The 12,690-nt window shown below is 38.2% G+C and overlaps 1 protein-coding gene across 1 annotated transcript; it reads left to right on the top strand.

Moving 5' to 3' along the window:
* The first annotated feature begins 549 nt into the window (after positions 1-549).
* Positions 550-12,446, top strand: LOC140106429 (beta-microseminoprotein-like). The gene is made up of 4 exons (XM_072130875.1): positions 550-692; positions 4,665-4,770; positions 10,157-10,259; positions 12,227-12,446. Exons 1-4 carry the CDS (start codon positions 690-692, stop codon positions 12,354-12,356), a joined length of 342 nt encoding a protein of 113 aa, XP_071986976.1. The 5' UTR covers positions 550-689; the 3' UTR covers positions 12,357-12,446.
* The last annotated feature ends 244 nt before the right edge of the window (positions 12,447-12,690 follow it).

Genomic DNA, 12,690 nt, shown 5'->3' with positions numbered 1-12,690 from the left:
ATTGATCTTACATTTTGATTTTTTTCAATTTTCATTATAGAGTTGGTACCAATACCAAATAGGAATTTACAACATATCTAGTGGATATAAAATAAATACCAAGGACAAGATTTCAAGATTTTTTTAGGAGTCTTTCAGTAAATTTCTGTAGATTGAACAGCTGTTTTAAAAAAAACCAGGTGATGGAAATAAAGTGTTGGACAGATACATAGAGACAATACCGTAAAGAGGATTACTAGCTGTTGACTTTTCAAAAGAGAATCCTAATTACCACTGCGGGATTAAAATGTGCAGCATGTTACTTATACGTGTACATGCAAGGTGATAAATCCAAACCCACCACGTGTTTCTGACATGCAGAACTCGCATTGCACTCTAACCCACTGGGCTTTGTCAGACTTTGAAAGTCAGAATATTTCAAGTTGCCCATGGCAACCAATCACAGCTCCCCTATATAATATTCACTGTTAAAATGAAAGCTGAGCTGTGATTGGTTGCCATGGGCAACTAGAAATGTTCTGACTTTCAGACTGCTTGATAAATCTGTCCCAATGTGGCAGATCACAAGGCAGAAAAGAGTCAGTTTCCTTAGAACATCTATTGTTCATTATAGTCACAAAGCTTCCAAAAAAGTATAAAACTGAGGCTCAAAGCCAGAAAACCCTCAGAACCAGCAAAAGCTTTCCAGGATGGTGAGTGTCTTCTCTTTACCACACACATTACATTGTAATTATAAAACTAGTAATCTACCTACCACTATACAAAGAATACTTATTTTACTTCTTTTATGAACTCATGTTTGTAAGCAGGTATACCTTATATGTTCATTTTCAGTTATTTATATTATGATTTTTAGATATAATGTACAGAGGATCCATTCTGTTCCAATATGGTGGCACAATGGCTTAGGTACCATGGCATCTAAGTGGTTAAAATTTGGAGGTGACGCTGTCACATTTTAAAGCAACATTATAACATACATGTATCTTAGATGTCGGGAAGGTACTTAAAGAGGACCTGTCACCCCCCAAAAAGACCCCCACCAAATATGCCCCCATATTCCTCTCCCCAGCCTCTTTCTGTTTATTAGTTATAATAGATCTTACCAAATAAGAGGTCGGATCCTCGTATCCTGTGTGCTGCAGTCGACCTTATTCATGAGGGGGCCGGCCGACACTCCCTCTCTACGTCCCTGTCACTGCCGACTGTCTCTGATGCGGCCACATGTAGTCAGTGCTGTCAGAGAGAGTGGCTGTGCAAAATTTTGTGACACGTGCAGTTTCCTTTAATGGACATACATACACACAGACACATACGCGCTTCATATATTAGCTTAGGAAATACATAAATATTTTATGTAAATTTTTTTAAAATTCTAGAAATATATTAACTAAACATAACAATACCTTTGCAAACTGTAATTCCCATTGGTCTAAATGAGAACTTGGAGGGGATTTATGCATCAGTTCAAGTAAAGTATAGATTGCAAACATAGTGTGTTTCTGTAGCTACTGTAAATGTTAGTAGCTGTGATTGTGGACACATAACAATACTAAAATGTATTTATGTCATCTGTGGGCTATCCCTACATAGAGATACACTTCAATTCTAATGAAAACTCAATGGGAACAAATTTTGTAAGTTGTGATGTATTTATTATTAACAAACTGTAAATCATCTATTGTACTCACCTGGGCCCTGGAGCAATATTTATGACGATACCTCCCACCATTTACATTAGTACAACTAATATTAGAGTTTCCAGTGCTTTTTGCTTTTGCGTTAAGGAGAAGGGTCCCCAACATCACCACTAGCTGGAATAGGTGGCCCCACCACTCAATGGGAACATTGAATATAAACAGTTTAAGTTAATTTTACAGCCCTACTAGTCGTATATAATTTTTCTTCATTCTTGTATTACTGCAGTGCCTGGGTCCACCAGGCACTATCGAGGTGTCACCACATGTTGCTGCTCTTCAGAAGGGATGTTATGGCATGGTGCACTCTACTCGTTCTGCAGTGAACAGTTTCCTTCTTTACTGAATATTTTGAGGCGCAAAACATTACAAGCAAATTAAAAGGCTGACTTCTCAAATTTCCTCTCTGGTAGAGGTAAGGCCTGGGATAGCTGTTCCCTCTCTTTCTCAGAATGCTGGAACCCTGGTCAAAGGTTAGGATCCCTGGGTTTATGGCAGTGTATCGCCGTTTCAGCTTCATCTTCTGGTTGCCCAGGTAGACTGGCAGTCGTCTTCTCCAAGTTCTGTTCTCTAAATGCAAGACTAAGAACTGGGACTATTCTCTTTATATACTTTCTTCCAGGGGAGAAGTGGTTACATTTTGCACAAGCACAAGGACAAAGCATTTTCCTATAGACTTACATTGAGTCCCCCGTAATATCCTATGGTTCTAAAGTGTAAACAATTTGCCAGACACCACCTGTCATTTTAAAGGTCAAACTTTCTGCTTGTCAGCTCAAGATAAAGATACACAGTCAGAAATGTTTCTCAGTTTTCAATAACCTTTTCTACTTGTCTATACAAATATAGTAGTAACAAACAGAATGTATACAACATAACTCTTAATGCAAGTTAAACCTTAATGTAAAATAAAGTAAAACGTGCTGAGTAAATATTAAAATGTCCACAAATGCCCTTAGTTTCTAAAATAATATAACATTTTTGGGAGAATCATCATTTTGATAGTAGAAATGCAGCCAATCCAAGAAGTAGGCGGATTACAGTACCCTTTCAGTTCCTTTGATAGCAAATCAAAGAGGGAGTGGAAATTTGCTGTAACCAATTTATTGATAGGATAAGTCAGGGTAATTCCCAGATATGGCATGGCATCCTGCAACCACTAGAAAGGGTAAGAATCCTGGAGGCAAATCTGAGGGGAATTCCCGTATTCAGAATCAGTGATTTGGATGCATTGAGTTTATAGAAGCTTAAGGTGCTTAGGTGCAATAGGAGTGCAAACACCCTGTCCAAAGACCTCTCTGGGTCAGGCATAACACCACGTCATCTGCAAATAGGCCTATGTGATGCTCCTTGTCCCTAATTGTCACCCCACCAATTTCAACTTCCTTTATTTGGAAGGGTCAGAAAGTGAGGGTTTCCTTAGCTACCTTAAAGGGGTATTCTCGTCTGGGCATTCACATTCAGTTTGATAAATCTGCCATATATAAACATTTCTTCAATTGGATGTTATTAAAAAAAATGTTCCTGTGTGAAGAAAATTTCTCATCAATGTAGTCATTTTGTCCCTTAGAAACCAGATGGCTCCCTCGGTTACGACCACGTCACATTTTGGCAGCAGTGGCCGGACATGCGCTATTGAGTCCTGCCTGACCACATGGATTCAGTATCCATTACCAAAGGACGGCTGTACTATATGCAGTAACTCCCAGACATTTCAAATACAAAAACTTTTTGTTTATTGGTGCAATCCATCCAGCAGAGGTGGCCATATCCGCGGAAGCCATCTCGTTTCTAAGGGACAAAATGACTACATTTATGAGAAATTATCTTCACACAGGAACATTTTTTTTAATAACATCCAATTGAAGAAATGTTTATATATGGCAGATTTATCAAACTGAATGTGAATGCCTAGACGAGAATACCCCTTTAACTCAACCAGTAGAGGACAGGGGTTTGGGGTGCCTATGCCTTAAGTGGTACTACAGATCGGCAATAACTGACCAAGTCAGACCACTGTCAAATTGCTGAATTCCCAATCTTGAAAGTCGCCAGAGAACATGTAGCTAAAAAATGTCAATCTAGCTCCCCCCGTCATTGTGCAGGGGATACAGTTCAACGCAACTATGGAAAGACTCATTGCAATGGGAATGGGCTCATTACCCACATATAAATATATATCGGCCATATGGCATACATACTACGCCTCACACCCACCTAGGTCGATCAGACCTTAAACTTTACTTACCATCTCACGTCATTTCTTGAGATTTGGTGCTTCACAAACTTTCTTTTGAATCACACCCCAGGAAAAATGTATCAACTAGCCCAACTAGCGGTAAGGCTAGAAGGTGGAAGCACAAAGGGAATATGTTCATATATATGTACTGCTGCTCTTCCCCTTTCCACTTTCCTCCTTCCCCTACCCCCCCCCCCTCCACTTGAGATTTGTATTGCTGCATTTTTAATTAAATCGGTGAACTCCAGTTACCCAGGGAGCTCACCGAAATTGTATACACCATGTACTATATAATTGTGTTAAAAAACCCAATAAGAATGTATGTAAAAAAAATGAATTACAAAAGGAAATGAGTTGCTAAAAGCTCCTCTGGTTTGTCAAATTTTTTGACTTCAACTATTTTATTCATGCTTATGGACATCCATGATCAATCTCGCCCATTGACCTGCATGGGGCAGTTGCTCAGGCACAGCATGTCATTTTATGTTGCAGTTTCTCGCTACTGATATCTCTCACACCCATACAAATATATTACTCAGGAAATTCAAAAATAATGCTATTTAGAATATTTTCCACATTGTTTGACTTCAGGATGTGTAGATGGACCCCAAGAACTTTATCTATTTTATCAGGAGGTTTCCCCAAAGATTTCTGTACAGGATATAAAGATTGTATGTTTTAAATGCTGAAATGTTGGTTATATTTTCTTTTTTTATTGTGTATTTCAGAGATTTCTTGTGGCAGTTGCATATGGTGCTGGAATCTTTGTGTTTTTTTGCGATGCAGATTGTTACCGTAGTAATGTAAAACTGAAAAAGGGTGAAACCCCTACAGGTTAGTACTGAGGGTTTGTGGACTAGTATCTGCACCTGATTTGTCCTGCCTTGAGCTGTTATTTGGATTTAAAACCTGCATTACATATTTTATTGCAAAAGTTGACATCTCCACTGACGATTTTTGTTCTTATCTTACAATCCTGAGTAGTATAAGGGAATTTTAATAATGATTACATCCTTGCCCTTACCCTTTAGGACTCAACTCTTTTTCATTTTCACATTTCTGTTTTTTACTCCTTTCATTCCAAAAGGAATGCATTTAAATTTTTCAGTTAAAAGAGATAAGTAGTTATCTGTAGGACAAATTGTACTTTTTGGGTGCCATTTAATATTGCATACAATTTATTGGAAAGCTGGAAAGAATTCCAAGTGTGAGGGAATTGACAAAAATGCATCTGCACAATGACACAACCCCTTCATTCTTTTGGTTGCTATAATACCAAATTTATGTCGGTTTTATTATGTTTTAGTAGATTTGAAAAATGTTAAATTTTATGTACAAAAAAATTCTGAGGCCAATAACTTTTCATACTTGATGAGATATAAAAGTCTTCATGAACCCCAATTGTGTAAAACTGCCACACAATAACAACATTTCAAATTATGGCACTTGAAAGGCATTGATGCAATGATTTTCTGTCTTCCAAAGAGATTTAAAGGGAACCTGTCACCAGGAGAACCATTTTTAGCACTCCCCCAGTCCCCACAGAGCATAGTACATACACTGCCAAAGTGTTTTTGTATAAAAAATAGGTTTTACAGAAAAAAAGATATGCTATATTGTACCTTTCATTAGCATCTGCTGTCTGACTAGGCAGTTGCCAAATGGGAGGGGCTGGAAAAGAGCAGTTCCCCCCCACCCTTGGGAAACATGTGACCTTTTCAAATATATGAATAACTCCCCTCACTCGGGATTGGCTGTAGAGGAGCAGGGGGCGTCGCTAAGCCCAGTGATGGGTGTTTTCATATATTTGAAAAGGTCACATGTTTCCCAAGGGTGGGGGGGGGACTGCTCCTTTCCAGCCCTTCCCAATTGGCAACTGCCTAGTCACACAGCAGATGCTAATGAAAGGTACAATATAATATATCTTTTTTTCTGTAAAACCAATTTTTAATACAAAAACACTTTGGCAGTGTATGTACTATGCTCTGTGGGGACTGGGGGAGTGCTAAAAATGGGTCTTTTGGTGACAGGTTCCCTTTAATTCAAATGGTGTTTTTTTAAACTCTATCTATTTAGTATCATTACATGCATTGACTAATAAAAAAAGTCTCCATGTTATTTAGTTTTCACAATAAATAAAAGACTGTGTTTAATAAATAGTAGAAACCAACAGTTATATGAAGTATATAGTTTGTGCTGTGTGAGCACTCAGGGTTGATAACTTGTGCAGAAGGGTTCTGGAGAACAGAAGGTATGGGGGGCGGGCTGTAGAGGACAATCACAATAATAGGAAAAGTTGTTTTACATACCAAAAGTTAAACTTTAATGTTTGTGGAGGCAGAAAGCAGAAAAATGTCTGTTTTGTCCTTTTTTATTTAGAGTTTTTTCAGTATTCACTATACAGGCAAAATAATGAATTAATTAATTTAACCTTGATTGTTGTGAAATAAATCAAATAAGGGGAAAATTCTATTTATGTAATTTTTAAAAATAATTTAATAAAGTTTACATTTTTATTCATTTATTTGTATAATTGTTTGCAAATATACTCTGTTGAGTCGTGGAGACAAAGTATGCAGTACCTCTACAATCTGATACAGCTGAAAGTTGCAGCCCGTGTATACATGCCATATGGGCACAATCCCATGGGCTGCACATGGACAAGTGCAGTGGACATTATTTCTATATACAGGCAGTCCCCGGGTTACGTACAAGATAGGGTCCGGAGGTTTGTTCTTAAGTTGAATTTGTATGTAAGTCGAAACTGTATATTTCATAATTGTAGATCCAGACAAAAAAAATGTTTGGCCCCAGTGACAATTGGAGTTTAAACATTTTTTGCTGTAATGGGACCAAGGATTATCAATAAAGCTTCATTACAGACACCTTACAGCTGATCATTGCAACCTGGGACTATAGTATAGCATTCAAAGAGCTTCACCAGAGGTCCGAGGGGTCTGTCTGTAACTATGGGTTGTTTGTAAGTCGGGTGTCCTTAAGTAGGGGACCGCCTGTAATGCAGGGATGATCCCTCTGCCGGCAGAACAGCCGCACCGGAACTGCACTACTATTACAGTTCCGGCACGGCTATTTAGCTGGCAGAGAGAACATCCCTGCATTATATTTCTATATAATGGACGGACTACTGTCCACCGCACTGTGTGCAGCCATGGATTGTGCCACCATATGACATGTATACATGGGCTACAAACGTTCGTGTGTATGCAGCCTTATATAAATTAACCGGTTAAGGACCGAGCCCTTTCCTGTTTTTTCATGTCCATTTTTCACTCCCCACCTATAACTTTTTTATTTTTACACGTAAAGAGCTGTGTGACGGCTTGTTTTCTGCGTAACAAATTGAACTTCATAATGATGGTATCAAATATTCCATGCCATGTACTCGGAAGCGGGAAAAAAATTCCAAATGCAATGAAAATGGTGAAAAAACGCATTTGTGGGCTTGGATATTACGTCTTTCACTGAGCGCCCCAAATGACATGTCTACTTTATTCTTTGGGTCGGTACGATTAAGGGGATACCAAATTTGTATAGGTTTTATAATGTTTTCATACATTTACAAAAATTAAAACCTCCTGTACAAAAATAATTTTTTTGATTTTGCCAACTTCTGGCGCTAATAACTTTTTCATACCTTAGTGTACGGAGCTGTGCGTGGTGTCATTTTTTGCGAAATTTGATAATATTTTCAATGATATCATTTTTAGGACTGTATGACCTTTTGATCACTTTTTATAGATTTTTTTAGATTTTTCAAAATGGCAAAAAAGTGCCATTTTTGACTTTTGGCGCTATTTTCCGTTACGAGGTTAAACGCATTGAAAAACCGTTATCATATTTTGATAGATCGGGCATTTTCGGACGCGTCGATACCTGATGTGTTTATGATTTTTACTGTTTATTTATATTTATGTCAGTTCTAGGGAAAGGGGGGTGATTTGAAATTTTAGGTTTTTTTATTATAATTTTTTTTTTTTTAAACTTTTTTTTATTTTTATTTATACTATTTTTCAGACTCCCTAGGGTACTTTAACCCTAGGTTGTCTGATCGATCCTATCATATAATGCCATACTACAGTATGGCAGTATATGGGGATTTTCTTCCTCATTCATTACAATGTGCTATCAGCACATTGTAATGAAGGGGTTAAAACGAAATAGCCTCGGGTCTTCGGAAGACCCGAGGCTACCATGGAGACGGATCGCCGCCCCCCGATGACGTCACGGGGAGCGGCGATCCCAGGTAAGATGGCGGCGCCCATGCGCCGCTATCTATTTGAGGCTGCCGGCAGCTTTGCCGGCAGCCCACGCTGTAAAAACACCCGCGATCGGTGCTAGCACTAGCAATATGCAGCAAAGACTTACCGGCTATGGAGAGGGCTCAGCGCGTGAGCCCTCTCCATGCAGCGCGACGCGACCGCCGCCGTGAATACACGGCGGGCGGTCGCGAACCGGTTAAAATGATTATGTGCATTATGCCTCCACATGGGGCCATACATAGAACGTAATATAAAAGGTTTTATTCTTCTTTATAAGGTAGAAGAAGTGATTTGTAAGGTAAGTATCTTCAGACCACTTCTACACTGCTGTATGACTACATATGTCATACAGCAATAAGGGGAGTATGGAGAGGGCTTACAGATGAGCCCTCTCCATACGAGACAAGTGTCAGCTGTATTACACAGTTACACAGCTAACTGCTGCAGTCGGTGCTAGCACCAATCGCGGCATTTAACCTGTTAGGTGCAGTGGTCAAAGCCAACAGCGGCACCTAACAGTGCTTTCGATGGGAGCCTCCATCTTGGATTGCCATTCGTCACCCTTTGTGACATCATCAGAGCACGCCAATTGGTTTCCAAGATAGATGTAAGCCTGCTTAACGTCCCCATAGTTGTGATTCATCAACCTGTATAACAGTCTGTCAGAGATAGACTCGAAAACAGAAGTAGTGTATTCACAGTATACTGGAATACAATTGTATTGCAGAATACTGTATGAGTGATCAGACACTCTAGGGTTAAATTATCCTGGGCGGTCTGAATAATAATAAAAATAGTTTAAGATAACATAAAAAAAATCTAATCATCCCCCCTTTCCATAGAACACATAGAAAAATAAATAAATCATAAATACATCATAAACATGTCTAGTATCGCCGTATCCCAAAATGTCCAATCTTTTATCATATAAAATAATTATTCCTGACGGTGAACCATTTTGCCATTTTGTAACACATAAAAATGTAGATAAAAAGTGATCAACAGGCCTTACAGTCCCCAAAATCAATGAAAACATCAGCTTGTTCCACATAAAATGACACCCTACACAGCCCCATACATCATAGATTTTAATTTTTTTTTAGTATTAAAGCATAATAAAACCTATATAAATTTGGTATCACTGTGATTGTACTGACCCAATGAATAAAGGTGAGGTGTTATTTGGATCTAATAAAAAGCCTGTAGGTATATGGTGCACCTGTGTTTTTGATTGCTATGACAGCCTCGGGTCTCCTGAAGAGCTGAGGATGTCTGTATTTAACCAAATCGCACATTGTAATAAATTAGGAGGAAAATCCCCATATACTGCAGGATCAATTAGAAAATCCTAGGGGGTCTGAAAAACAGTAAAAAAAATTCACTTAAAGTCATATACATAGGAATGTTAGGTATATCCCGCCATAATGGAAAATAGTTGAAAATACCACTTTTTTGCCATTTTGAAAAATGTTTAAAATTCACTAAAAAGTGATAACTAGGCTGTACAGTCCTAAAAAGGGTAGCATTAAAAATGTCATCAAAAATTGCAAAAAATGACACAAAACCCAGCTCCGTACACCGAAGTATGAAACAGTTGATGAAAAACAGTGCCAGAAGATGGAAAATGAAGAATTTTTTTTGTACAGGAGATTTTAATTTGTGTAAATATATGAAAATATTATAAAACCTATACAAATTTGTTATTCCCGTGATCGCGCTGACCCAAAGAATGAAGTAGACCTGTCATTTGGGACGCACAGTGATAAAAATCCAAGCCCACAAGAAAACAGAGCAAATGCGTTTTTTCACTGAGTTTGGAAAAGCTTTTTGAAGAAGAGCTCTGTCTTCTGCTCTGTATTCACATCTTTTCTAAGATAATGTAGCATTATGTGTCTGGATTTTCAGAATTGTTTCTTAGGTTTCTTTATTTTTATTTCTAGGTTGTTTTTACAAGGACACAATGTATCCACTCAATAGTAAATGGAGAAAGAACTGTACTGACTGTACCTGTTTTAGCAATGGAAACTATGAATGCTGCCTAGCGTAAGACCAGCCCTTCTTAAACCCTCATTCAGTGCTATGTGCTATTATACTAAAAGGGGTTTGTCCATGGAAAAAATTCTTAAATTGTAATCCCCTAGTGATAAAGATAAGTTTTAACCCCCTTTATTTACAATTTTGCTCAGTCCTATTGCTGTTTTAGCTCAGTGTAACATTCCAGAGTGTGGGTGGGGACTTTCTATGTAGACTCTTCATGATTCCTCTGTGCTATGAGTTGCTGTTTGCTGACAATGTGCTTAGATGATCAGAGTACAGTGTTTAGCTACACTTTCATTTAGCATCTTAAAGGAAACCTACCATTTGGAAATGGACATTCTGACCAACATATAGGAACATCTTTTGGTTTAAGCACTTAAACCGGCCATTACACAGGCCAATCCGCGCTTGTGCATTAGCATAATTATGCAGGCAAGTATAAGCCGACTCGCAGTGTGACTGCGCAAACTACCGCCGAAGTCTCATACATTTTTGCATAGAGACTTTTTGCACACTTTTTGCCCACAATTCGTGGTGCACTGTTTTTCAATGGATCCACTCTATTTATCTAACAAATTTAGCTGTATTGACCATCTGTGACTTTTAAAGAGTCACAAAAAAGTACTCAAAAGCTCACCAGGTCAAAGGAGGCAAATGTAGCTTGAAGAAGCAGGGCAGCTGACTGTAAGACTTTTTTAGTGCCACAATTTACAACTTTGTTTTTAAAAAAATTACATCCTCCATACCAGGGAGCAATATCCACAGGATAGGCCTAACTTGCTGATCGGTGGGGGTCTCAGTGATGAGACCCCACAGATCAAAATAACGAGGGGTCCGATAGGATCCCAGGTACCTCCATCGGACTAATAACTGAGACCCCCACCTTTCAGCAAGTTAGGCCTATCCTGTAGATAGGGCCTAACTTGTTTCATGGGAAAAAACATTAACAGAAGGAGAATCCACTTAAGACAAAATAGACTAAGGCCCTTTTCGCACTTGTGTTCTGCGTGTGCTTTTCATGTGCAGAACTTGCATTGCACTCTGACCCTTTGTAATCTATTTTTTTTCATTCACACACACACAATCTCAGCATTCTCTACTTTTGCAAGTCACGCGTATGAAAAACGCACCACACAAGTCTATGGAGATGCATCATAAATGCAATGCACTCTGAGACACATGCAAGTGCAATGCATTTTTCACTGATCAATATAGAAAAGATAGACCTCAGTCCTGAGTACCTGAAAATGCATTGAAAACATAAAAAAAAGTGTGTGAAAAACTGAGACACAAAACAAACTCTGATGAAAAATGTCAGTTTTTCACTGACCAAAGCCTGATCGCACCCTGAGCAGACTCTGACGTGATCTGCAACGCAAGTGTGAAAGAGGCCTTAGAAACTAGACAAAAAAGAACTAGACAACTAAAGAACTAGAAAGAGAAAAGATACATCTCCCCCAATGGCTATTTACTGTTTGTAGCCTCCATAGAGATGACAGTTCAGGTATATGGAGATATCATTCTCTCTATGTTTAAATTTAAGATCCTTTAATGTTCATTACCCTGTGCATATAAAACACAGTGATATTTCAGTTTTATGCAGAGCACCATATACTGGTGTGAGATGATGTCTCCATAGAAATGAGGCAATATTTTTTTTTTAAATTGAGTATATTTGATGGCATACACCAAGTCCACCATCAAATATACTCAATTTTTAAAAAGAATTGCCTCGTTTCTTTACTGTTCAACTACTTTCTGTGCCTTACCCGAGGGGGGCTCATTTGTGGCCTCCATAGAGGTGACAGTTGAGCTATATGGAGACATCATTCTGTTATGTTGCCTGGTTTCTTTACTCTTCAACTACTTTCCACAGCCTACACAGTACATAATTACACTACTGTTATTATGAATTAAGCTGTGTTCTTATTAATCACTACATAATGTGTTTCTAAATCCCCTTTGTCTTATAGTTATCTCACACCAGGAGAATATGACAAGGAGAAATGTAAATTTGTGTTTGATGACAAGAAGTGTGAGTACGTTCTGATTCCAAATGAAGATCCAACCAAAAAGTGTGAAGATTATACAAAGTATGAATGAGAATATTATATTTAATGTCACTGCAGTACTGAACCTTATCATTGAAAACAGTCACTTGTTGTACCAGATCACATAAACATCATTTAAAAACTCTTTGCCTCATGACTTTTTTGGATTTAGATAAGGAAATCACATACAAAAAGTAAACAGTGGGTATGAAACATTCTTAAATTAAACATTCTTAACCCCTTATCACCGACACTAGTTTTCAGCTCAATGACCAGACTCGATTTTTCAAATCTGCCCTGTGTCAAGAAAATTGGTTATAACTTCGGAACGCTTTAACATATTCCGGTGATTTTGAGAATGTTTTCTCGTGACACATTGTACTTCA

Source organism: Engystomops pustulosus, chromosome 11 (genome assembly GCF_040894005.1).
Source record: "Engystomops pustulosus chromosome 11, aEngPut4.maternal, whole genome shotgun sequence".
Lineage (NCBI taxonomy): Eukaryota > Metazoa > Chordata > Amphibia > Anura > Leptodactylidae > Engystomops > Engystomops pustulosus.
This window is presented reverse-complemented; position numbering and strand designations above follow the sequence as displayed.

Coding starts and splice junctions, on each gene's coding strand:
- LOC140106429 (XM_072130875.1), top strand. Junction 4,771..10,156: donor AAAGGGTGAAACCCCTACAG/GTTAGTACTGAG, acceptor TTTTATTTCTAG/GTTGTTTTTACAAGGACACA. Junction 10,260..12,226: donor AACTATGAATGCTGCCTAGC/GTAAGACCAGCC, acceptor TTTGTCTTATAG/TTATCTCACACCAGGAGAAT.